Consider the following 27,832-nt stretch of genomic DNA (forward strand, 5'->3'; position numbering starts at 1 on the left):
AAAAGCAAAGGCAGCCTTTATCTACCTTTGATTTTCCTTTTTTTTTTTTCTTTTTCAGTTAAACATTATGGTCAAAAAATAAATTAAAAAAATATAAATTTAGTCTATCAATTCAGGCAACCCAAGATGTAGTGCTATCGCACCACCTTGCAGCAATACTGTATTCATTACTAAAGACTCATTTCAGGGGACAAAAGGCTAGATTAAACAAGAAGAAAATGACCTAAACAAGACAGCTGTATCAGAGATGAACAGCCTTTTTCTAAGCTGATGTTTACTGACTATCAGCTCCTACCAGAGATGGGGAAGATGACATTCGAAAATACTAAACAGGGGGGCAGAGGCAGGCAAAGCAAGCCTCCTTCCCAAGCCAGCCATGACCCCTTTAGCAAATAACTCACAAAAATGATAGAATCACGGCCGGGGCGGGGTGGGGGGCGGGGAGGGAATATAATCTGAAACAAACCAGGAAAATGCCATGTATTAACCTTGCATGAAGAAAATATTACGGTGTAGAATCTGTACTCCCCACTGAAAGTCTTTTTTTTTCCCTACAGAAGTTTAGAATAACTGTAAGCTTTTCAAATGCCAGAATCTTTGACAGATATAAACATTTACTTAATTGACTTAATTTCATATGTCAAAACATATTTCATGACAGTAAACTGAAACATTTTCTGCAGTCAATGTATATCCAAACCTCTTTTCCCCATAATTTGAAAGGCTATGAGAATAGACCTTTAGAAACGCATTTTAAGCATCTTCCATCAAAAATGTTACCAGTCCTGTTCCTTCCTCCCCAAAGGATATCCAAAAAAGGAGAAAACAATTCAAAGAACATTAGTGTATTACTGCATTTCTGAAGTGAAAAGAATGCAGAAAGTTATAAAATTTCAAGTAGTTTGAATATATATTGTAGAATTCATCCTATCAGAAGTTTTACCCCATCTCTAAAATGGCTTATCAATTAATGTTTCCCTAATAACAATTCCTAGAGTTTTCCTACAAATCCAGGATATTCCATGGCCCCTCCCCGCCCTGTCCCCCAAGAGGAGGTAGGAGGGAAAAGAACAGAAAGAGGGGACCTGGTAGGTGTTCATTTATTTAACTGATGACATGATTTTAACGGGTAATATTTGACAAGACCCCAATACTGCAATTTCCTTATAGGTACTACACGTAACTTTCACAGACTTCTCTTTTTTAAAGGCCATTTTTAGAAGGACAAAATACCAAGACAAGAAGGTGGTTGAACCAACCTTCTCAAACACAAAATAGCGTACAGACAATACAAGGCTTAGGAGAAAGGCCAGGTTATTTTCCAAAGATATGCCGCATAACCTGTTCTTATCACACAGCTCTGTCTGTAAGTTCTACATTAGGGCATATCTCTATAGAAATTTATAATTAGGATACTAGGAAATCATTTTTAACATAGATGTAAATTCTGTAATTTAGAATACCAATATGTTTTTTATCCACGATAGTTTTTCTCAAACAGGCTATTTTAAAGGAAAAAAAAAAAATCCATTCAACAAGTTTCATTTGACTTTTACTTATGGTTGAATACACATGAAATGTGCTTTCAATGCATAAAAATCACAGTGGATAGCAGCAAAGGACTTGGGGGAAATTAAGGAGAATTTGATCATTCACATTGTGATTAATCTGCACATTGATGAAAGATAGCTATTTCACACTTCTAAAAATAAACTTGAGATCATTCTTTCAGAAAAAAAAAAAAGGCCCCCCAAAATACACAAAAAACCCCAAAACAAACATAAATCCAAATGCATTACTTTTCTTTTACACACAAAAATGAAATATTTTTATGGCAGCAAAAGATTTTGATAATAATGAAAGTCTGTAAACTGTAATTCAATCTCTTTTTGTTGTTGTTGTTCCCAAAGTGCAAGATGCAAGATTCCCATAAGCTTTCAGTAGTGCTTTTCCTGTAAATAATCCTTCATTTTGTTTGGCAAAGGCAGTTTCTGAATCAGGTCTATTCTGGTGTACTGACGTATTACAAAACGACACAGGTATTGTAAAGAACGCACCTGCATAAACCGAGATACGGGATTTGTCAGTCTCACTGGGTAAGTTGCTGATCCAGGCAGCCGGGATCTCGAATAGCAGAAAGCTCCATTTTCAGAGTCCCTGATTGAATGTTCAATTAAGTCAACTATAGATGTATGTCCCTCCACATCTGGTTGTTCATAAAAGCTAAACCTACCATTTGAGTGTTCAATTCTAGTATGAAGAGTTTTTCCATGGGAACGAAAACTCAAACTTAAAAGATAACGATCATCAGAACTATCTCGAACAAGAAACGAGCCATCAGGCACATTAGCTAATTTTCCCTCTGCCTCCCAACGTGTAATGGGGCCCCAGTACCATCCTTGTTTTGCGAGTTTTTTCAGTTCTTCTGTGAGACTTGTCACAACCATAGGACCACTGTTCTGTACAGAATCATAAACTCTTCCAACTCCAGGGGCAGTGTTAGGATCAAAATTCAAATGGCAGCGCATACTTTCAGCCACATGGGCATCTGTGCCATTCAATCCGTTGAAGTTCCTTTGGATTTGATTATTCTGCATTGGAGGTAGCAAAGGTGAGAGTGGAGGGACATCACTGTGATTAACTCTTGGGCTTTGCAACATGACTCCTGTGGTACCAATTAATAAACCATTCACCGTCTGGTCCACAAAGATATCTGGTGCAACGACTACATCCTGATCCACTTGGCTCTCTTCTTCATGGAAAGCATTTCCCCCCACTTGAGAAGAAACAGTTGAAACTTCCATGGGTGAGGAACTATCCAGACAGTAACTACGTGATCCTTCCAAAGGATACATTCCCTCATCTAAAGGCACAGTATACTGAATGTAGTCCTGAGGCATTAATCCAATAACTACAGGCACATGTTCATCAATACGAAGATGCAAGTCCCCGTTCTGAGATTCCGTATTTTTTAATGCATTGTTTTGTTCCTGGAACACGTTGTCTGACTGCAAGTCATGGAAGTCCTTTCGAACGCCATTCAGTGCTGGGCTTGGGTTAGAGGAATGGACCAAGGCCTTGACTTTCACTTCCATTTTGATGCAAGTCTCTTCTGAATTTGTAGGTCGAAGGGGCCACGGAGTTGGACTGTAATGGTGATTACGGAGGGAAGTGGATCTCAGAGGTCTTTGAGCTCGCACATCTTTGAAGGTTATTGGAGCAGATGAGGAAGAAAACGTGTCATCATCTGCAGAACTTACGGATGGTGTGCTGCCTTTGCCTTTCTGTTTTTGTTTTGCTGAAAGCCTCCTTTTTAACGTACCCATTAAGCTTTCACTTTTTGATCTATTTTTGCCTCCTTTTTCATCTTCACTATTGACTTCACAGCTAGCCAAATCTTTACCATAGCAGCTGCCAAATAAGGAGTCATCTTTTCCAAATTCACTTAACGATGGCTGCTGAACCACTACAAAGTCACTTTCATCTTTACTTTTATTTAAGTTAAAGGACTTGCGAATTGTTTTGAGACTAATTTTCTTCATTATGACAAGTTACCAAGTCTGGCTGATCAGCAGTGCTTGTGGTGATATAGCCCTAACACATGCAGAGCAGCTTCTGCTTCATTTATGTGTTTTATCCAGCCTCATTTAACTTCAAGAGCCATTTCCTGGAAACAAATAAAAAACAATTAACTTCACAAAAGAAATATTTTAAAAATTATCCATAAAGGTTTCCCCCTTTCCAAACAGAATAGAAATTGCAGTACTTAAGTAACCAGCATCAAATAAAAGGAAATACAGAGCTAATTTGGAAACCAATCAGGCTTAAAAGAATTAATCTACTATGTCTGCCTTGGAGATTTCTACAACTTTTTTCTGCTTTTAGCATGCTATTTTTAAAATATACACATACATTACACCACACTTATAGGCATATATATATTTAATGCACATATATAAAATTTTCAAGCACAAAAACACCCCTCTCTTTCAGAAGGCTCCTAAAAATATCCCTACAAAAATGACTACAGAAGACAAAACTAGAAGAAATTCCATCCAACAGGATTCCTACATACAGGTTAAACTGTGACTAGTCCTCAAAACATGGTCTTACAAGGTCATACTTTCTTTACACAGGCAAGTTGAGCAATATTCAAATAGTTACATAATTACAAGAAAACTAACGCCAGTCACAAAATAGAGAGAAATTAACAGCAAAGTAACATCTGTTTAGAGCAAACCATTGAAGTCTGCTCCTGAACTTCTATGAAAGAAAAGTGATTTCCACCCTCTCTTTTAGGTATAGAGGAGGTCATATCACAGGCTCTCCTCCCCTAGTACTATTAGGGCTTTTCTTCCTCCAGTATTTCTGCCAAAATTAAGTGGACGCATCTGCCCAAGTCCCAGTCAACTCCTCCCACTTGGCATCTTCCAGAGTCATGTACCCACTCCCTCCATAAATTCAGCTTGTTTTTTTTGTTTGGGGTTTGGTTTTTTGGGTTGGATGTTTGGGATTTTTTTTTTTTTTTAATTTTTAATGTCAATGAGACCTTCCAAAGCAAGCAACTCTGCAGAGAGGGGAAGAACAATAAGACAAAGAGAACAGAGGGGAGTTGCTGCTGCCACAAAAGTAGGTACTACTGTTCGTAGTAGCCATTTTAACATATAGCCATTTAACTCCAAATACGTGTTATGCTAACAGCACAAAGTGCAGCAGTAAGCCCAGCTCTAGGTTAAGCATGGCAAGCTGGAGGAATCTAAAAATCTTTCAAGTAATCTTCCAAATATAGGGGACTGAGGGGAAAGTAAAACAGCCCTTATGTATACACTTCCCAACTCTTCCCCCATGGTATCACAATACAAGCAACTGATAAAAATAGTACAATGAACTAAAGTAAGTTTAATCAACTAAACAATATGATTTTCTTAAATAACCATTCAAAATTTGCAAAAAAGCACATAAGGAGAATGATTACTATAACCAAACAGCAGTCCATTGACTATTACCCTTGTCCAGCCCAACTTTTGTGGTCCTCAAGTACACAAAGGCTAAAGGATCCTATCCAAAGCAAACGAAAAGACAATGTGAGGCATCTAAGGCTTCTGAACTTCAAAATACCTTGAAAAATTCTAAATAAAGCCCTGCTGCTGGGGGCTTGAGCCCTGTTCTCATAAACAGCAGAAGCACTAAAGCTTGATTTACTTGGATTTGTATCCTAGTCCTACCTTCAAATTCCTTACACTACCTGCATCACCCTACCTTGAAGACCTGTTTTGTTTTTGCCATAACCTCCGACATTTCCCAAGTATCCATCTTTAGATAAATCTAAAAAGATAAGATTTCTCTCTATAAATCTTATAGAGGTTTATAAATCTCTAAATATCTAGAGATTTAGAGATCTAAAGCATCTCTTTAGAGACCCTTCAGCTCCTCTCATTGCCTCTTCTGAATTACTAAACTAAACAGCACTTTATTTTCTCTTAAAGGGGAGAAACAAAAAGGTTTTTCTTCTGCCTGTAAACTGATTTACTTGCCATCAGCAAAGAACAAACGTGCCCAAAAAAACCTTGTTTCCTAAACAAACAAAGTCTAAGAACCAACTCTTGCTATAAATTAATATTAAAGCCTTAAAAAACAGGACTAGTATTTTATTAGAAGTTCACTGTTTATTTTCCACTTTGAACATGACTCCTGTGGTACCTGGAGTCCTGTTATCTTAAAAAACATATTCCACTTACACAATTTGAAGATGATACTGAGATATGCGTATGTATTTTCAAAGGTTAAGACACTACTTCTATTTTCCTTTTCTTATGACTGATACATGCCGAACCAAAATATTTCATGTTTTAAAATTAAATATGAGCTCCATACATTTGGAATAATTGGGAAATATTAAAGTACTGAAAACCAAATGAGTAGAATACATTTAGTGGGTTTTATATGCCTGAAATCTGTCATATCAGAATAACTGATAGAGTACAGTAATTAAGCAAAAGCTAGATACACATAAAGGGAAAGTTACATGTCAATTAAAAGTAGACTCAAAATGCCCCTTTTTGGCCTTCTATTCCTAAACCATTTGGATTTTGTCATTTTACCAATTTACAGTACTCTTTTAATCATATGTAACTAAATGAACCTAAAAAAGGAGTGAAAAATATAACTTCAGGATTCTATGCTGCTCCTAAACTGAAAAATTCAGAGTGTTTATCCATTTGATAAATTTAACTGTGCTTTTGTGTATTTAGTACCAGAAGCCTGGGAACCCTCATATTAGCCCCACTTGTGAAATCTAACTGCTTCCGACTGACATCCACAAGCTGATACTACTTCCACTTCACCAGTTACCTTTCCTTATCCATGTGGGAAGTACACCATACTGTTTGCAATTCCCAATCCTAAAAACAAGCATGAAAAAAAAATATGCCTTCTAAGCTACAGAGAAAAACATAAAGAACAGTATCACATTGCTGACTGGGGAGAGAACATGTATAGAGCTCCAAGCTGTCTGGTTCACCAATTCTTTTTTTTTTTTTTTTTTTTTTACTGGTGTGTTTCAAAAGAATGTGACCTAAAATTTGACTGAAGTAACTATGTATCTTCAGCTTCTCCATAACTAAAAAAATAAAAAATGTTGGGATTTTTGGGTTTTGTTAGTTTGTTGTTGTTTTTTTTACAAATGAAAACCCAAAATCTAAAAATAATCTCAACAGATAAATCTCTAAGGCAGCATAGAAAGAAGGCAAAATTTTGTACTTTCAGAGTGACTACTGAGCCTGCTTGAGCAAAAAAGTGGTTTATATCTATCAGCCTACCTTAGTAGCCAGTGTCTCTATCAAGCAAAATGTATGATTGTCCAAATGCACGACTCATGACTTCTAAAATTGTAACATTTCATGTAAAGAAATAATAAAGGTTACAAGTTCAAATGTAAACCACAAACAATATGCATATATCCAGAAGTCTAGCTTATTCATCCAGGAAAAGACAGTAAAATCTAGTGAATGACGGTCCAGGACAAAGCTCTCTCAAGTAAACTGAACACACCTACAGATGAGAGCCAGCCTCTAAACAGGTCTTCCATATGAGAACCACCCTACTTTATGACACCTCTGACACATATTTTATCCAAGACAGGAGAAAACAAATATATCCTGAAGTCAAATACTCTAATTGAGCCAGATACTCTTCCTTCTTTGCACATACTTAAAAAAATAACAGTAATTCTCCACTGCATATTAATGCATTTAAAAGCATTGCATAATCAGACCTCAATATATGATAAATTCATACACTTGCAAGTGTAGAATTTTTTCCACTGTCCACATCTAGAAGAGCTGAAACAGAAGAGCCCAGCATGCACCCTTCCTGGAACACATTAAAATGAGCTACTGAACTTCTTCACAACCCTCAGCACTGCAATAGTTTCGCTAGTATTTTGTACTAATTACGGCATCACTGAAGTCTCCCACTGATGTGCTCTTCCAGTGCCATCTGCTGAGCAGTGAATTTAGACTGCCTAACCAGAGACACCTCTAGAAATTCTGCTGGCAGGTATTTGCGACTATAAACAGACTCTGAACTATGCCAACATACTCCCAAAGCTGGTACACAAGATTACTACCCAGCAAACACCACGGTCCCCTTTGTGTTTACGAAAAATAATCAAAACTAAATTTGCACGCTTCATTTTGAAGTGAAGAAAAACATGTATTAATCACATACACATGTGAAATTATTAGTGAAGAGATTTCAAACTAAAACTTTACACGTGCCTTCTCAGAAATCTGAAGAGCAGGTCACACAATCACGTATTTATTGTTATTACAGTGGCCAGCACCGATTTAAGGAAAACTACGACGGCTTAAAAACAAGGATGGTAAAAATCTAGTTTGAATATTCAACACTTTAGAGCAGTTTCAGTTTGGTGCCACAAAATGGTTTCAACGGACTATAATCACGTTATCTATCTCAATGCAGTGTTTGCAAAAGTACACTGACAAAAAGTTTGATTGCTTATATTTATAGGGCCTTTATTTGTTTCTTATCTTTTTCACACTTTTAGGTTAGGTGCACTCATTTCCAGAGATAAATACTATAAACAATGTTGCCAGGATGCACTGCTACCAAAAAAAAAAAAAAAACCAACAAAAAAACCCCACAGTATTAACTTTCAGGAGTTGGAACATAAACCACTGTACCAGAAACACAGAGAAAAATACAACTCATGGTTGAATGAAGAATTGGCTTTTAAAAATTTTTCATAAAAAAAACCATCTAACTTAGCCTTTCCTAAAATAAATGTTAATCTGCTCATTTATTTCCATAAAGTGAAACAGTGAAGCATTAAACTTGATTTTTTTTTTGAACCCACAGCTGCATTGTTCCTGAAAAGTCTGACTATCCATTAGAAATATATAAACTTTATTCTTATACTGAATCATAGTAAGACTTAAATCATTTACAGCTTCAAGTTAAGCAGATATTGCTTCAGAAGATTTAGCACAACTGCACATGGAGCTAAACTGAAGAGAATAACATAGACAGTCAAAGAACAATCATGAAAAATATGTACCTAGAGATTTAGAAGTTCCAACTTGACAAAAAGAAAGTTTTTTCACCATGAGGACAGTCGGGAAGTAGAAGATGTTCCCCAGAGAAGTTTTGTAGTCTCCATCTTGTAGGTTTCTAAGATCCAACCACATAAAGCCTGAAGAAACCTTGTCTGATCTCAGGGCTGAGAGAAGGTTGGACTTGAGACATCCTGAGGTCCTTTTCAAACTCATTATTCTGCAATTCTATGACTTGAAACATTGAGAGCTGTCTTAATATTGAAACTTAATATTTTAGATTTATTTTTAATAAAAATTCATGTTTGAAAATATCTAGAAACTTAATTTCCAACTTCAATGCAGTACTAGAGATTTGTTAACTATTTCTACTGTTGAGAAGCAAAACATTCAGCTTATAAAGAAAATGTAAAAGCTAGAATTAACTGCAAATGGACTCTGTACTATAGAGTGGTTTTCTTCCTTGTAATCACAGCATATATAGTTCAAAATTATTGTATTTTTAAGATAATTATTTATGTTAAGAGAATAACTAAAAATACCTTGAAACTGAAAAGTGTCTGCATTCCTGGGGCATGACAAGCACCAGGTTTTTATTACAGTCAGTTAATGAAGCCTAGTCTAATTACCTGCAGAAGTATGAGGTGGTGTTCCCCTTCTGCCCCCAAACTCTCACTGAAATATATTCATGCATTACTTGGGTGTTTCAAAACAGCATCTTAAGATAACACAGATTTCAAGTGCTGTATTTTGGAAATTCCTAAAGATCTAAATGTATTCCAGAATTCCTAAATCTATTGATGTAAATTACTAACAAGTTGTTCTCCATACCTGTTCCCATTAATCTTACTTTAATAATGAATTCTCTATCACTAGAAGTTATTTCTTCAAATGAGTAACAGAAAATATTGACTCAAGATATTTCCTTTTATGTACTTGTAGTTTCAGTCTATATAAGCAAAGAAACTACACATAAAATACTCATTAAGTAAAGAAAGATTAAATACCTATTTCAAACACCATCAGTTTCTGATAGAACACATACACTACATGGCAGCTTTCAGCTTTCTCACTATACATGCTATTAGCATATTGAAGATGATGAGGTTTATCCCTTCCTTGAAATTCAAGTAAATTCCTATATCGTATTACTCTGTAACATGAAGAGTCTTTAAATTAACTAATCTAAATTCCATTGCACACTCTTGTGTCTTGAAAACAACAAAAAGGTATACAGTTTTATCAATGGCTTGCTTGATAATGGATGAACATTGTTTTAATGTAAGATTGATAATTTTATAAAAGCCCATCCTCTCCTGCATGCCTACTTTTCTAGTGAGTGTGGAAAAGGTCAGATGCACACCTTCATATAAAATTGGAACAAGGTTTAAAAAAAACCAACCAAACAAAAAAAACAACAAAAACAGCTCATAGAACAGTACTTTGTACTCCAAACAATTCAAGAGTACTTAATGTCTCCTATTTTTAAGCTAATTAGTCAAAGACCCAGACACCAGTAGATATTATTCACCACAAATTTAAACTTCCTCCCTCTAAGATTTGAACAGCTGAGGAAAGTATTGTCTAGACACCAATATAATTTAACAGGTACTACACAGATTACAGTTTAAAACAAACAAAAAAAACCCCAACAGTAAGTCATGTCGTTTCTCCTACTTTTTTTTTTTTTCCTCCTTTTACAAAGCTTAAAGGTAAAACAGTCCATGGGCAGTGATATTCTAACATCATACAAATTAAACCTAATCACTATTAGCAATCTTTAGCAGAGAATAAACAAGGTGTGCCTTTGGTAATATGCAAAAAAGTGGGGCAAAATAATAATGAAAACTTAACACAAAGGGATTTTTCTTCACCAGCATTAGTGGAATTAACAGTATGCAAAGCTAGGAACAAAACCACTGAAGAAGTCTGAACACCTTGACTGCTTGTCTCTGGCCTGCTGTTGAAAAAGGATGTCCCTTAACATCTGGATTTACCCGACTTCCCCCCCGCCCCCCGGCCCTTAAAACACTACTTAATCCATGGCTGCTTGCAGTAAGTCCTGTTCTTCTTTCCCATATTTGGTTGCAGGAGAGAATATTTCTATCTGATTGGTAGTTTTCCTCTGGGGAGTAACTGAAGAGTGTTAAATGGCATCTTTGTATTACAGTTCATCTGTGTATATACAGTCTTGTAACTACAATAATCTCATCACTACCACCGCCAAACACAGTTACTAACACTAAGAGTCCTCACCCAAGTTTTTATCTTCCTTACACAAGGATGGCTGACTCGGATGCGCGTCTGCTCCTGAGCTACCACAGACACACTAACCTGGTATATTAAACTGAAATCAGCACTAGTTGATATCAGCTGGTGTCGGCTCAAGAACACTCACAGCACGATGAGCCCAGTACTGCTGCCCTGACAGAGCGGGAAGCTCTAGGGGAGCTGGGTGGATGACAGCCAGAACAGTAACCGCTTCAGCCCCTCCTGCTACATCTCTCACCAACCAGGAATCAACACCCAAACAGGGAACAACGCAGACCGTACATTTTATACATTTGATAAAAGACTGGCACAAGTACCACCTTTCATCGCTTTCTTTTAAGCGGACATCCGATAACAAAGTATACTGCTAACAAAATTTTTCAAGCATGCTGAAAAACTACAGGGAAAAAGAAACCCACAACTTGGCTTTAAGACCCTGATGAACTAAGTGAGGGGGAAACAGCAAACAAAAATAACTCAGCAGATCAATATATACCAAGGCACTGAAAAAAGTGAAACATTTTTGCTGGATCAAGTGAGAGAAGTCATTAAAGAAACCTGATGTGCGTAGTCTGTGCGCATGTGTTTCATTGCAGGAAATCACATCCACCAAGTGCAAATAAACCTTTGTTTTTCATACAGCTGTGCAGAGCAGACAAAGAATGAGAATAATGCTCAGTCAGGCTCAGTTTTCATTTCTTGCCATTTCACAAGACTGCAGCAGCCAGCCTTGCAGGAGGCTGTCTGTCAGCAAAAATTAAGTTTAGCTTCGTAGGCAAAGGTTAGATTTCCTGGGAGATATGTGTAAGAATTCATTTCCGAGTAAGGGTCCATCCCACTTGACCATCCTGACAGAAGGCAGATATACCAAAATGTTTCTCCCCAGTTGTAAGGTATGATGGCACCCTCAGCACGATAATGAGGACTTTATGCTTCTCTAAGATATTTATGCAATCCTCGGAAACCTTAATACAGTTATGCTAGGAGTCTAAGAAAAGTGGCAAGACTGCAATGCTCTACAAACCAACTTCTCATTTAGCAATAAGGATCAACATCATGTTCCATATACAGGAGTAATTTCTAAAACAATTTTGCTGTAAGATTTTTGTAAAGTCACCTGTAGAAACCACTATACAATTTACAGCAAAAAATTGCCTTTGGCAAGGAACAATTCTGTGCCTACTTACAGAACAACAGAAGAGTATCTGAAATGGGTATAGTGAAAATGAAAAGAAGAATGGGAATGACAATCACCAAAGTATTTGCATTTCTGTGTTCTTTTTATGAAGTACACACAAATGCCTAAATCCTGGAATATATGCTGGAAAAGAACATAACCTATCTAATCATACAGATGCAAGCACCAAAACCCAATTCTCAGTGCAGCTCATTTTTGAATCCCAATGCATTTCAAAATGTAATTTTAGAAACGCTGCCCATCCGTTTAAAGCATACACCAGAAAGACAGAAATAACAAACCAGACCATTCTCTCAAAGTGATTTTTTGGCTCAGCAATAATCTGACCATTCTTTTAATATTAATGACTAAATAACATAATTGTGAGAAAGTTTTCCAGCCCTTCCCAAAAAAGGAAAGAACATACTTAACAGACAACCAACAGCTAAATATTACCTCTTCACACTGACTTGTACTGATGTTGGTTTCACTTTCAAAGTTTATGTTGGGCTACTTCAGGCTAGTATTTCTACAGCAAACAGCAAAACACTGCAACCTCCAAAACACGAACAAAGCCAGATGAAAAGGGCCTGCTGACAACAGACATTTTCATGAGGAGACATAAAACAGGTACCATGAGTGATCTTTCCTTGAGTGCTATCAGAAGAGACGTACAAGGGGCACGTACCGAATGGGCAATACAGAAACACACCACTCAGTTAACACAAGTACGCACTTGTCTGCAGCCACAAAAATAATGCAAAGAAAGAAAGGAAGACACTGTGAGGGGTCTTGCTGGTATAAACACCTTTTTTTTTTTTTTTAATGTTGCCATTTTCCCTAAGTTACAAATTGTTAATTTGTTATAATCATCATACTTGCTTCTGCCTGTCCAATTCTTCTGATGTGAAAATGCAAAGAGAGGAACTAGCATTTACACACTGTAGCACCAAGCAACAAGTATGACCGATAATGATAATTATGCTTTCCTTAAGGTGCGACATGGGATATTCTTTCTTGAAGAGCAGAAACGAAAAACCTAAGCAATGCATCAGGAGAGCTATAAAGTCACATTCATAGAAAAATTAAAGTTAGACTTAACTTTTATTTTAAACAGTTCACTGGACACAGTACCTAGCCAACAGGTGGCTTCCTAGCACATATTTGTAAAACTGGTATCTTGACCAGCAAGTTGTAAACTGCTCACCTTCCCACTTCCATTTATGCTTATCTGACAGACAACCAGAAACACACATAATTGGCCTTTGTTCCTACTAATAACATTCACCTGGAATCAAGGATATGCAAAAATGGGGGGGGGAGGGAGGAAATCTGTAGAAATTACTTCAAGGTAGTACAATTACTTTAAAAATGTCCAGAGAAGAAAAAAACCACCACTTTTGTAAAAATACCACAACAACTTATTACTTAAGCACATGCTCTTATTCAAGCAATAATCCAAATGTAGTTATCTAATCTATTCCACTAGTAACAAAAGAAATGTTAAACTCTAGAAGATAAATATATTCCATGCAGATTTGTCTAACACATATACAAGCTGACAAAAAAAGCAGCTGAAACAAGTTTTTAAAATAGAGACTGGTTTGAAAATTCACTATAGAGGAGATTCCGTTTTTCCAACATATCAAGCATGTTCATGGTCTATAATTGAAGGACCTATGCTTGCAGTAAGATTCAGTTTCCTATTTTTCAGCTTCTCTAGAAGGTCTGCATGAATGGCAATACACAGCAGTCTTACACTGCTCTTGTACCTACCATTCTGCCCTGGATCTCTCTACTGATGATGGCTGCACCCCTAGCTTCAAATTAACCTCAGCTAGGTTAGTTTCTGACTGGGGCTGAATTACCCTTTAAATACATATGACCAGGTAGGATCTCTGAGTTCTTTGCAGCTATCATCCCCCATCACCTCTGCCATGCCATTTTCAATAACAATAAAAGCTTTCTTTCATTAGAAGATAACACTCTATCCTCTCAGCAATCCTTTATAATGCAAGTTAACCCTCTACATAAATGGAAGGATTAAGTGGACCCATTTATGGTCTGAGGGGAAAGAAAGGACAGTGCCTTGATTAAAGGCAAATACAAGCGGAAAGATCTTTCCCACAGCATCTGTACAGTGCTCGCACATGGAGAGAAATCTCCAAGCATGCCAAGATGGAAGAAGCAGTTAATAAGGACATTCCTCAGAATCACAGAGAGGAAGGGACTGGCCTCTGGATCTTTTTTCACTAATTTACCAGAGAGAGAAATACCATGTATTTTCTACACCGACACCACAAAAATCCCACCACTCTCCTCAAGACGAAACAAAAAGGTTTAATGTCAATACTGCATAATACCTGCCTCATATCAAGGCATCGGTTGCCGTACAATTCAAAGATTTAATAAGTTTCGAACCCGCAGAGACTCCTACTTCCATGTCTTTGCTTTTTTATGCACATTAAATCAGTTAGTACCTTCAGTTTCTAATAGTGGAAAATTCTGACAGAATACAAACACTGACAACTGATATTGCCCTCATTCCCCAGGTGTGCAACATGAAAGAAATCCCAGTTTTGTGAAATTCACATAGATTTCATTCATTCAATTTTTTATTAAACACAGTGACATTTTTCCAAAGTGTAATAACCTATTGTTTTACTACAAATGCACACAATTAACACAAACATAACATACATATAATATGAAAGTATACGCACCCATTCAGTATAAAGACACTGAAAGAGAAATAGATGTTCAGTGAAATATGAAGTACCTCGGATGAAAAGGCACTGGCTACATTTAAATAATAATTACTTTTAGTCAATCAAGGACTTTCCAATCCTTGAAATAATACTGTAATATAGTATCTCACATAAAATACAGGCTACTACTCAAGAAACCAAGTTCCCTAGTCACTTCTCAGAAGTTCAGACTTAAACTCAAATTCAAAGACTATAGTTTGTTTTAGCGTCACTTCCTATAGAAACAAAGATCGACCAAGACAAGCTCTTTCTGTCTGTATGTCCTGCAGACCCTCCAGGGCTTCCCAACTAAGTTCTATCAAATAAGCAGATAGGTGGTGTCACAACTGAGGGAGCAGCCATAGCAAAAATGCATATATTCTTATATATAAAAAAATCCAGTGGACATTGCTAAATACAGGAAAAGCTTTCTCTGGAGCTCAAAAGTATCTCCAAAACCAAGGACTGAAGTGGCATGAAACAACTCCATTCCTCAGAGACACATTTCACTAAACTGTTTCATTGTAACAGAGAAAATATTTACCTCCAACCACCAAGATACTGCCTATGTTCGTTAGAAGCAAAAGTGGTTTCTTACTGTGATTTGTTTTTAATTTTTGATCAGCAGTTAAAAAGCTAATGGCTTAGGTGATACTTTTTATATCAGTGTGGTAAGAAGTCACCAGCAAAAAAATTTGAAAATTAAAAACATTTTCTATGTATCATATTAATTCAAAATTTGAGAATCCTTATTCCCAAAGTGATAAGTAAGCTTCACTAGCAATTTTACTTTCTTGAAAATTTAAAATATAATCACTAAAATAATCATAGACAACTTCTCTCAATGAGGAAAATCCTTTTGTGTTTTCCCTCTTGAATGACAGCATACTGAGAAAAATCATTTTATATCCTTTATCTGAACTATTTATGTAGGAAACATAGTAGATAATTTCATTAAGGTTCAAAGTTCAAGAACTCAAAAGTTGAGAAAAGCCAGAAGAGCTGCCTGAGCAATTCTCTTCTCTTTCTTGCATCACATACGGGACAAAAATGTTTACATTAATTCTACTCTTCACCACCCTTTAAAATGTATGGTCCCATCATTTACTTAGAGTATACTAATTAAATGGCAAATTCCAGAGCTCACAGACAGAATTATCAGCTTCGTTAAGGAAATTTTTGCTGTGTCTGTATCTGACACTTAAATGTTAACACACAGGCACTCAATGCTCTATTCAACACTTCATGAGCCAGAACATGGAGAACTCAATTTACACTTTTTTAAGTGGATTCATAAGCTGAATAATATGCACCATCAGGCCAAATTAAGGTAATTTAATTCTGAAACCTGAATTCTTAATTTTCATAACATGGAGTGATGGGGGGAGGGGGGTGGTTGACTTCTTGGGGTTTTGAGTAAATATCTACTTAAATCGGAAATCTTCCCCATCTCTCCATGTAAGTATAGGATGGCAACAGAACCAAATAAGTGTGACTCCAGCAGTTGACTGCAACAGCAAATTGCCACCCACTGAAGGAGACCAGTTAAAGCTTGTGGGCCCTTTCAGGAATTTGCTGACAATGGCGGATAAGCCAAACACAAGACCTTGGGTTTCATCATCCTGTGGAGACATACCCAACCTTTCATGCTACCTTCTATCACTGTCCCCTATTTAGTCATGATTCAACTTCCTGATTTTCTCTAAAACTTTACAATTCAGCAGATATTTTACAAAGTGTTTTCAGCCCAACTGCTTCGTTTATCAAAGCAGTAAGTGAATGAATCACCCATCTTACAGTACAAAGAAGTATCAGGTAGCCAGATGACGAGCAGAAGATCCATCATTGGTATATATCTAAAGGAGTTAAGAAGTTCCAGGGAGAGAAGGGAACAAACAAATAAAACAACATAAAACAAAAAACCAACCAAACAAAAACAAACCAATCAAACAAAAACAACCAAAAGAGCAAGATATTTAAAGATACAGAGGATCCAAAACCTAAAACCTAAAACCAACTGCCCCCCAAAAACAGAACACCCAAACACCGTTCAAGGTTAGTTCTAAACCAATAATGAAAGTGCAACCTGCAAAGAAAGTAAATTCAGACTAACAGATACGCCAACGGTATTTCTGCCCAAAGTTTAAGCTTTCGATGACAAACACCCTTGAGTCTGCTAAACCAGTGCCTCCAATGAGCCATGGAGTATTCTCACCACCACTACCACATTCTGCTTGCGACACAACAGATCTGAGGCTGATGGCGTGCTTTCCAAAAATACAATTCAAAGCAAAGTACATTTTGACAAACTGCAAAGATCAGAACTACAACCAGTCTTACCTAAAATAGGGATAAAACATCTGATTTTTGTCAAAGTTCAGATTAGTTTTCTTCAGTACCTAAGCATAAGCAACTCCTCCAAAAATCAACAGGAGTTGTAAGTACTCGGAGCATACCAGGAGAGTCAGGTTCCTTAAGTCTCCACAGACACGAGGACCCTACACTCAAAATGCTGTTCATCAAAACCTTTCTCCCCTTCACATACACACAGCTGCTTAATCTAGGAGGTACCAAAATTCCAGAAGGATTTTTTTTTTTTATTAAAAACTCCTTAGTAGCTGTTAGCCTTATTTTTGTATAAAAAAAGCAGAAGTACTTAGTGTTAACAGAACTGTATCAATGCCTACCTCATGGCTACACCTTCACCTTACCTCCTTAGGCATGTTCTAAAACTGTCCACCATCACCTCATAGAATCATGCTGAACAAAAGTGGCAACCACTTCTTTTTCTGGACATTGTGAAAAGTGTGAAAAATCATAGTAACCCTCTGCATCACATAAGGAGCTTGCACCAAGGGAACTCAAGCTACAAATTCTTACTCTGCTAGGATGAGAAAACATACCATCTCTTGCCCTTTCTTTTTGAGCTCTGTTAATTTTCTGTAGTTTAAACAAAGGAATAGAATTTTTTTTTTTGTACCAGAGCAGCCAGGGCAATCCTCATACAGAAAGGGTAGAAGTGGAGAATTAACTTGGCTATCTTACATTCTGAATGAGGGCTCTAGCTACCGAGCTGTTACATCCTGTACTTTACATCACTGGGAAATGTAGCCTGTACTGCTTGCACTCTGTTAAACCTGTACGTGCAAATGACAAGGAAATTTTTAGCTATATACTTTTATATTTAATTTCATATTGGATTGCAGACAAATTTTGTCCATCACGTGGATGCTAGGCCCAATAGACATCTATTACATGGTCCCCAATAAGTAACAGTGACAACGATATACTTCGCTCACACACACTTGGGAATCCATTTTATAGGCAAAAGAGCACTTAATACATCAAGTGTAAGGAACCCACTATGACACAGTTATAGTTTTATCTCATTTCTATTCTGGAACACCTATGCTATTTAGCGAGATAGAATTCAACTGAGATTAATAATGGTTTAGTCTAGGCTCTGATTGTACTTAGTAAAAGCGAAAACTTAATCCAAGGCAAAAAGTTTGCATAAATAATGTTATTGGAAAAACTTTCTTAATTTCTTTACACGTGAATATACTCTCTCTTTCTTCCTGATAGTAGGAAGGCTTTATCATAGTTACCAAATAGATCTGTAACTCCATCTTCATCGTGCCACTAAGCACCTATAGTTTAAGCCTCAAAGAACCATGTCACCCAGAAAAGCAAACATGTTCCACAGCGCTTAAGTACCTTACACAATCTTGTTGGATATATTGAAATCATAACATTAGCAGTAAGCATTCTAAAAGGAGGTTTGAAAAACACTTTTTGTCTTTTTTAAACCAAACTTTTTTTTTCCTGAAATAAAAATTAAAACTTCAAGTGACTTAGTACATCATACTGATGAAGAAAGCATACCTTTTCCCATTACTACTACATAAAACAACTTCGTTTCTAAAGAGACAAAGTAATAAAACACTGAAAGTCTTTCAAATACTGGCAGCCAAAAGTTAGTACAACTCAGAAGTAACTTAATCTGCAAAGTTAAAAAAAAATCATTTTAATCCAATTTTCTAAAAAACTAATGGAAAGTGACTCAATAGGCTGGATTTACTTCGTATATTCTGAAATGAGAAAAAAAATCACTTCTGAGGAATACAAGACAGAATTTAAGTTGACTTTCAACAATTAATCCGAACAAAAAAAAAAAAAATCCAAGTATTCCTTTTGTTTGAAAAGTTTATTCCCCCATTATTTGTACTTAAAAAAGTGCTTATCATAAAACTACCAGCTTTGATAATATTTGATAAGCACACAAGCTCCCCATTGACTGGATCTTCATTTGTAAGTATTCCAGCTGTTATTGTAAGCTCCTCTAAATACAATCAAATTTGGAGGGGCTGGCAGGGAGGGAGGAGCACATGGGTAGAAGTTTCACTCACTCTTCTAAACCTCTAAGCACTGAAAGATTATTTTAGCAGAGCTACTCACATGTTCAACTTGATGAACCAATACCTACGTAAAATAATACTACAATATTTAAAGCTTCACTACTGATTCTGAAATCAGTTTCACAATCTTCAGAATCAGAAAATGCATTTCATACGAGACAGCTACAGAAGGGTCAGGTTTCTTAGGAGCACAGCATGCAAAAACAAGATTGAAGAAGGCTCATAATTCTGTTCTCTTTTCTACTACTATGACTCCAAATTATTTTTACTGCAATCCTTATTTTAATATATTCTATTTCCAGTATCTCCAGCATTTTATTTCCTCCCTTGGACTCTACATGATTCATAAGCTAGCCTGTCAACTGCTAAACAAAGTTGAGGCAGTTTTAAAGCTTTCTGAGGGGATAAATCCTTAAGAATCAGACGTTTGAAAATCACCCTTCTAAACTGTCATGATTCTTTTAAGTGAGTATTTTTCACTTAAAGAAAGTTGGTACCTGTATCAAAGCACACACAGGAAGATTAGGTTAGGATCACTGTCAACCTCAAATTCAACCAATTTTATACATGGAATGTCAAACAGTTATCAGCTACCGAAGATCAGTCTTTCTTGGCTAGTAAAACAGATCCAATCAATGAAACAGAAAGTAGGGTTTATTTTACAGACAAGCCAGCACAACACAACAAGCAAGAAAAAATCAAAAAAAAATAAAAGAGGACTTCCTTCTTTCTGTTTAAAGATTAAGGGATCTTCAGCCCAAAGGAAAGCTTCTTCCACAGAATACCTCTTGTAATTAAGTAGCCACCCCTGGAACACACTCCAGCAGCAGAACCTGGACCAGGCAAGCAGAATTGGCACCCAGTGTGCGGCCACTGGCCCCCCATGTGCTTGGCCTGGCTGCTCCTCCAAGGTCGTAGGACCCACTGCAGAGAGTAACCCAAGCTCTGCATTTGGGAAAGTGAGAATGTAAAACACACCTTATTTAAAGTACTTCCCTTCCCCTTTTTCACTAGCAGGAGGCCCAATAAGAACAAACAGTAAACTAATTATCTTCTTTATGGTTTAGAGCCTACCCGTATATGGTAAACAGGAGACATGGCTGTGCTCAAAGTACTGTCAAATACACAGGGAAAACACACCTGTACAGAGGCTATTATCTCTGTCTAATCTCACAGAGTTACTTTATCATTTTGTTTCCCTTAAAATAGGAGGTGAAACATTAAATAGGTTTTCTGAATTGACAGTTCTTTTAAGTGCAAGCAGTGCTTTTAAGAAGGCACGTATGTTAACACTGCAGAAGTAGCGCACTGGCCAGAATGGGAACAGAATTTTGACTGCACCAGCAAAGCTGCTTGGCTATCTTTTTAATGAAGTCCTGATCTGTCAGGATAAAATCTTTTTACAGGACTATACCAGTTCTGACAAAGCTTACTCTAGATGCAAATTTTCTAATTTTGGGTCAAAACTAGAGAGACTCTTAATTATTCATGATTAAGATCAGGAACTTCTTTTTTTCCTCCTACTCCTACACTTTAATCACCTGCAGACAGAAATGTTTCACTACCCCAACCCGTGAATCTGATGGAGAATACTTTATTTAAAGTTTTTAGACAGACACTTTTTTGTCCTGATGCACGCTGGAAGACTTTCAGGTTTGGGGTTTGCTATAGATTTAAAAAAAACAACCACCACCAAAAAAAATGTTCCACTGAAGCAGAAAATAATTTTCCACACAGCCCTAAATAATATGATTTTGCTAATATTCAGTCCCTGCCCAGCAAAGATTAATTAACTGTGAGCAGTCATTTGAAACAATGGGACTGCTCATTGTACATTATGTTTAGCTTGCACATGAAAAACAGGGGCCTTACACTGAGAACTTCACATCGGTGTATAAATTCTCGCACACAAGATCAAAGATAAAGTTTTCACTGTCTATATGAAGTAATATGCTCTACGAGATTTACACAAACTCAAAGCCCTTAAGATAGCTATCTCCAGAGCAAGGTCAAATTTCTGCAGAGCCAGGAGTATAAAAGCCCAGCTGCAAAAGCTAGCTAAGCTTGAAAGTTCAAGCATGAAAAAAATAGAGAGTCATGTATATGCACACAGACTGGTTTTTCTCCTGTTCTCTCTGACATACATTTAAACTTACACACACTATAAATAAAATAAAACAATGCGTTAGCCAAATTTAAAAAAAAAAAAAATGAGAACAGGCACATACTTTTCAATGCTGACACACAGAATTTCTGTTCCTGTTTTCCATGTCAAACAACATTTTAAACATTGGAGATTCTAAAAAGCACTTCTTTTTGTAATATACAGGACATCTGAGTCAGTACTGATGTAACAACTTCCCTTCACCGTCTTCTTTCAGTCATCACTGGATTAGACTGCAAATAAGACTAGTGCATTGGTCAGCACAGAGTCTCTTTTATCCTTTCAGTAAGGAACTGTGAAATATTTACGTCGAAGTATTCTCCCAAGTAACCAGATTTTTTGCACAAAATCATGCCAAAGGCCCATGGCTAATCTTTTATTACTTCTCAACATTGCTTACTACTAACCAACAGCAGTCTCCCTTTCAAAAGCCAGTAAGAGGAAAAAAGTCAGTGAGAGAGCATTAGATTAGCATTGGTCTTGCCTCTGTTTTGCACTGAAGAGAGAATAGGGAGGGGAAGGAGGAAAAAAAAAAAAAGCCACCAGGCACCTACCTTACACAGACCCAGACTTAAGATCTTACACATAATGTAGCGACTCGTACCTCTGAATGCACAAACCAACTATTCTGGAGTCAGTCTCCTCGGGCTGACCAAAATTCCAGCCTGGAAAGCTTCCCCAGTGCAGGTTTCACCCAAACCAGTATGCCTGCACAAACAGCTTCTGTTCAGTGAATCCGGCGAGAATTCCTTACTCGCCCAGTTCCCACCAGCTCCTGAACGAAGAGTGTCAGCCTGAAAAGCTGCCTACCCTGTTTTTGGAGTGCAGCTTCCACAAATCTCATCCTAGAAGGCACACACGTTCTGTAATCCAAAACCTTTGCCCTGATGCCATTTGTCTTCATTTCTCTATTTCAATTATTAAACCTCCTAATCTGATACCCGATTACCAACTAAAAGGGATTCCAAGGGTATTAAAACCATTACTGATGCCAAAAACACAGCTTGTAACTGCCCAGTCTTGTAGTACTAACTGAGGAAAAGTCAGGAGAGACAGGATTCCCTAAATCAGGAGGAACAAAAAAAGAAAGCAAGCTTGACCACTGTATCAGAGACGTCTTGGGATCAAATAAACATGCTTCGGAAACATTTGGAGTAGCCTACTAATTTGTTCTCAACCTATTTGAGGAATGCAGACTGCTTTAGAGAAGGAAAAACAATCACCTACTCAAGACTCCTACAAACTGCTGTTTTAGCACATTTACCAGAGAGCGTCAAGATTAATTAAGAATAAAACTACTCAAGAAAAACTGGAGATCGCACGCTGTAAAACCAAGCCTGACTGGAACTTCATTTCCAACGATTTTGTCTTCAGGAGTAGCACTCTATGTATTATTTTAAGGAATATAGAATATCCTTGTGGAACAATACCAAAGGTATTTAGCCTACAGTCTCAAATCCTAAAATTATTAATTAATCTGCTAGCTGCATTTTCACCATATTAACTAGAGACCATCAAAACCTTACACAAGTCCCCTTACAGATCAGTATCATATACCACGCAAGTTAAATAATACAAACATAGTTGCTGATTATACATTGCAATAGGAAGCAAAATACCACATATCCATATGATTTATCTAACAATACGCATAGGATCATTTTCATTGTCTAAATTTTTTAACTAGAGACCACTTAACAAATGCTGAAAAAAACCACTACCATTTATACCTTCACCGACAGAGAAAATGGCTCTCATCCAAAACTGTTTTACAGCAGTTTACAGCAAAATTATTTGGTGTTATAACAAAAAACCCACATACTTTACAAACCTGAGATTTTTTTAAAACTGCGAACCTACCGCACTTGGCAGATTACAAAAGAAAAGAATGTTTCACAGAAGACCGGAAGCCTTTCGTGCTCTATGCACTCTATATACACACAATAGGAAGCAATGTTTGGAGAGCAGCGCCTGGACAGAAATGCCTATATACGGCACCCTTAGACTGGGGTTACCTGCAAGCAAGGAGATTTTTTTTCATATTCCTTCAATGGAGTTTTAAAGTCAGAGGCAGAACAAGTCAGCCAATGTATTTCCCTACACGTTAAACAAATAAAGACTTATATTTAACTTGCATAGTTTTCTTGGTGAGGTAGGAACCAAGGAACAATTTTTTAGGTAACATGTGGCTTACATCCTTGTCATAAGTGAAGCCAACTGAGTTCCTCAGAGTCCTAAGTATTATGTGAATGGTTTAAGGACACAGAAAAGGCCTGATAATTTCCAGAGTATTTTATCTTAATATTTTCTAGACTAAAAGTTCCTGACAGACAATTGTTTAATTAATTTTTTTTTAAATAAAAGATGGGTCCTTAAATCCAAGTTACAGACTTTAATGAACAGCAGTCATATCTGCAAAGCCATACACCTCAAAACTTGCTGAAATTATCTGGAGTTGCTGATGCTTATTGTTTGCATGTCTGTACGTGACAAAAGCAGGAGTCAGAAGACCATGAAAACTGGTTAAAACAAAAGTTTGGAGCAAATTCTACTTAAACGAGCTTAAGAAATCAGAGAGATAAATTTCTAACGCTTTGATCTGAAGTTTTAATTCTTACAATAAGCAGACTAAGTCCGATTCTGCATCATGTTGCCTTTTCAAATTCAGTCTGTGTAGATTTTAGCAAAGTTTGTGTAGCCTTCTTTATATTTTTGATGTATCAGACAACACTTTACATACATTCAGCTTTACATTTACATTCAGGGCAATAATTCAAGGCCAGCTTGTTTTGGTTTTAACCACCAGGAGAGGCTGAAGTAGGTGACACGTTTTTGTTTCAATAGCTTAAGATCATTCAGAAACAGTGGGAAAAAAAAAAAAAACCTACTGCAATAAAAACCCCAAAACTATGACTTTTTAAATGTTTGTTTCAAAACTAGTGTAACTATTTTTAACACAGAAATTTATCCAACTTATGCAGTACTAAGCTGTAATCCAGAAATAAAAAATTTCTAGAGGAAAAAGCAAAAATGACAATAAAAGAAGGAATCTACTATGTGTCATGAATCTTTATCCTCTGCTGTATCAGAAGCATATTTGAGTAGAATGAAGATGCTTTTTAAAGACGGACAATAAATATCCCATTACAAGCACAATCTTCTTGTTTTCTAAAAGTACATACTGCTGTATGTAACTTGCCATCAGAAACTGTCAAGGAAAATTTTCAGGACTTTTTTTTTTTTTTTAAAAGGATACTTCCTTGTCTACTACTACAAATTTATCTGGAGGCACTGGGACAGAGGCTGCAAGAACTTGGGAGCTTTTCATCAAGTACGTTTATTGTCTTCTGAATATGTATTCCCAGAAAATAAGTGTACACTAAAATGGAATGAAATTAAATTTTGGCACAAACATAAGGATGAGGAACATTACCAAATACTGTTTTTTCTCTTTAAAAGGAAAAAAAAAAAAGCTAAAAGAGAGGAAACTCAAAGTTCTGTATTTCTTTTCAGTTTAATACTTTACACTACAAAATATACAGTTAAGTTGCATAGGAAACCTCTATTCCGCTTTTCAATCACAATCCTGTTCAACTTATATTCAATACATTTTAGCATTTGCATTCCTAAATTAGATTACACCTATTTTTATACTACCTGTATATTATTTTTCCTCCTTGGAGCATCACCACTTGAGCTACCCTCTCTAATTTGTTGCTAACACACATTAAAGCACTATCAACAAAACTCTGAGACACACACCAGAAGAGAACGGCCTCCTTTCTATCTACTTTATGTTATCAGTCACCTGCCTAAACACCTTATACTACCCAAACACTACCAAAGTAGTGCTGTGTAGGCCCAGGAGGGCAGTAAAGCAACAGCAAATAAGGCACTCAAGGGATTATCCTGGACTGTGGCCTCAGTTTTGCCAGCAATGGCATAACAAATATGTAGTAAACTCAGGGCAACGCTACTAGATGAAGTCTTTCAAATATTTATGTTCAAGTTACTGTATGACTATAGAAGATTTCATAAGAAAGAGTAGAAAGAATTAACTTGCTTCCTAAGAAAAACTCTTAAGAGTTCACTCTCTCACTCCAGCACTTCACTGCACTAAGGAAAGTCAGGAGGTGTAATCTACTTGCAGAACAATGTGGACCAAGTTATTACTTCTTCAAACTGTCCGTCTCTAAGAGTTATCCACTGTGTTTCACTGACCTTCACAACTTAGGGTCAAAAAAACCAAACAGCACAGTATAAGTTTATGTACATCATTTTTAGATTTCAGTATGTCAAGTTCTCAGGAAGTTTAGGATTATCCATCGCGTCTCCTGAATCCATCCACTTTGACGCCGCACATATGCGGTGCAATGAAGAGACGCTCACAAAAGCTCTGGAAGCCCCACAGTGCTTCTTCCTTACTACTCCATAGCCTTGCAGCTTCCCAGGGAGTTAGCAAATGCAGGTATCTCTATATAACACTACACTGAGACCTGTCATGCTTTTAAGCATTAAAGCTTAATTTCATTGAATTTTCACTTTAAAAAATATCTACTTAAGTCTCAAAACTCAGGATATAGGGAATACGTGCTTGACTAAATATAGAACAGGTGTAAAAGCCCAGGTCCAAACACACTCTAATGACACAAAACCAAGAAATATGTAATAGGAAGTGAAGACTCTATTCAAGTACTGCTTAACGCTTCATGAAAATAAGCATTTTCACAAGTTACACAGAAAACTGTGAGTTATGATTATTGTCTTACTACAGAAGACTCCAAAAAGCTACACATTCTCCAGTGGTTTAAAGTCTTCCAGCCAAGCTAAGTAATTTATTTCATAACTATACTGAAGCTTCCATATTTTCCACAATCAAAGGATGTGTTTATTAACATGAAAAAACAAAACAAACAAAAAAAAAACAGCGCTATTTTTTCCACCCAGAGCAGAAATGCAGACGCATTATTCCTCAAGCTCTTGTGCAGACAGCAGCTCTCTAAGACAGCAGGCCCGCAGCAGGCATTTTTTAACTACAGGTGTATTAAGAGGCTGGACACAGTGAGAACATTCCTGGCAGGTAGGAAAGAGGGCTTGGGACCTGATGGTGAAAGGGCATAAGAATTTAGTGACTGGAAGAGAAGGTTTCCCTGACTGAAGCGCATTCTGCAACCAACTCTCTTTAATGGAGTAACCAACTCCGCAGGAAAAAAAATGCATTCCAAAATAACATGATTTTGAAAACATGGGGAGAAAAGACTAAAGAAGAGAGACACAGCCAAACCACCTCACATCACAGAAGCACCATCCTCTACACCTCTTAAAAACCTCCCTGTTTTGGAAAGGAGCAAGCATGGGCCAGGACCAGTTGTTTTCTGAGAGAAGTGGCACCATCAGGGAAAGAGAACGTAAGAAGCAGCCTGAAGAACAATGAAAGCCAGTAAAGTTCGGGGTTTTGGTGTTGTGGGTTTTTTTTGTTAAAGTCAAGTTTTTTAAGTGCCGCCTGTCACAGAAAGCAGCCTTTCTCCGCTCGCCCCTTCGGGAACCCTCGGCGCACCCTCACCTCACAACACCCCGGACCTCCTCCGCCGCACAAACCCCCGCCACCTCCGGACACACGCCCAGCTGGAGACGGAGACCCCCCCCAGCCGCCTTCAGTTCGGGCTGCGGGGGAGGGAATCAGTCTAATTCAGCCGCCCCCGATAATGGCACCGGTAGGAGCGGGGTGCGTTTGGGCAGCGGCCCAGGGGAGCGGGGCGGTGGGGGGAGGCCGGGGGGCCCCACCGCCGCCGCTGGTGGGGGGCCAGAGGCCGTCCCCGGCCCCCTCCTGTCACGGCGGCGGCTGGGCAGCGCCTCGGCGGCCCGGGCCCGGCACTGCTTCCCGCCTGCCCGCCCGCCTTGCAGGCCGCGCCGCAGCCCCGGTGCCTCCGCAGGGCCTGGCGCCGCCGCAGGCTCGGGAAGCCGAGCAAACAAAGGGGGAGAGAAGGCCGGGACCGTGGATGGGGAAGAGGGCGGCGGGTAAGCCACGAACCGCGCCGTCCCCATCCCCCGGCTCTCCCTCCGCCCTACCAGCCCTCCGCGGCCACCGGGGGAAGGGGAGGGGGTAGACGGGCCGCGGCGCGCCCGTTGCCCCGGGGACGCTCACCCGGCGGAGGCCGCGGTGTCCCGCTCCCGGCGCGGGCCTCTCCCCAGGCACCTCGGCGGCGCGGCCCGGCCTGCGCCGGCATCCGGGCTCGGCGGCGAGCAGCCTCCCGGGGCGGCGGAGCGGGACTCACCGAGGAGGAGGAGGAGGAGGAGCTGGCGCTGCTGTTGCTCTTGCGGGGCCCGGCCCGGCTTCAGCTCCGACTCCCTCCCTCTCCGTGCCGCCGCCTCCCTGTTCCTGGCGCCGCCGCCGCCGCTTCCTCCGCCTCCTCTGCCCCCACCCCTCCGTCCTCGGAGGGGCGCACGGGGGTGGCGAGCCCGCGATGGCCGCCGGCACGGCT

The 27,832-nt window shown here is 38.3% G+C and overlaps 1 protein-coding gene across 2 annotated transcripts; it reads right to left on the reverse strand.

Moving 5' to 3' along the window:
- Positions 1-55: 55 nt before the first annotated feature.
- On the reverse strand, positions 56-27,832 carry SOCS6 (suppressor of cytokine signaling 6). Of its 2 annotated transcripts, none has more exons than XM_074576543.1 (2): positions 27,626-27,832; positions 56-3,667 (listed from the first exon to the last, which is right to left on the reverse strand). In XM_074576543.1, the coding sequence occupies exon 2, from the start codon at positions 3,540-3,542 to the stop codon at positions 1,938-1,940; it is 1,605 nt and encodes a 534-aa protein (XP_074432644.1). In that variant the 5' UTR covers positions 3,543-3,667; positions 27,626-27,832; the 3' UTR covers positions 56-1,937. The 2 variants fall into 2 exon arrangements, with proteins under 2 accessions (XP_074432644.1, XP_074432645.1); XM_074576544.1 differs by having other exon boundaries at positions 62-3,667; positions 27,496-27,635.

This window comes from Larus michahellis, chromosome 2 (genome assembly GCF_964199755.1).
Source record: "Larus michahellis chromosome 2, bLarMic1.1, whole genome shotgun sequence".
In the NCBI taxonomy this organism is placed as follows: Eukaryota; Metazoa; Chordata; class Aves; order Charadriiformes; family Laridae; genus Larus; species Larus michahellis.

Coding starts and splice junctions, on each gene's coding strand:
- SOCS6 (XM_074576543.1), bottom strand. CDS start 3,542: ATGAAGAAAATTAGTCTCAAAACAATTCGCAAGTCCTTTAACTTAAAT.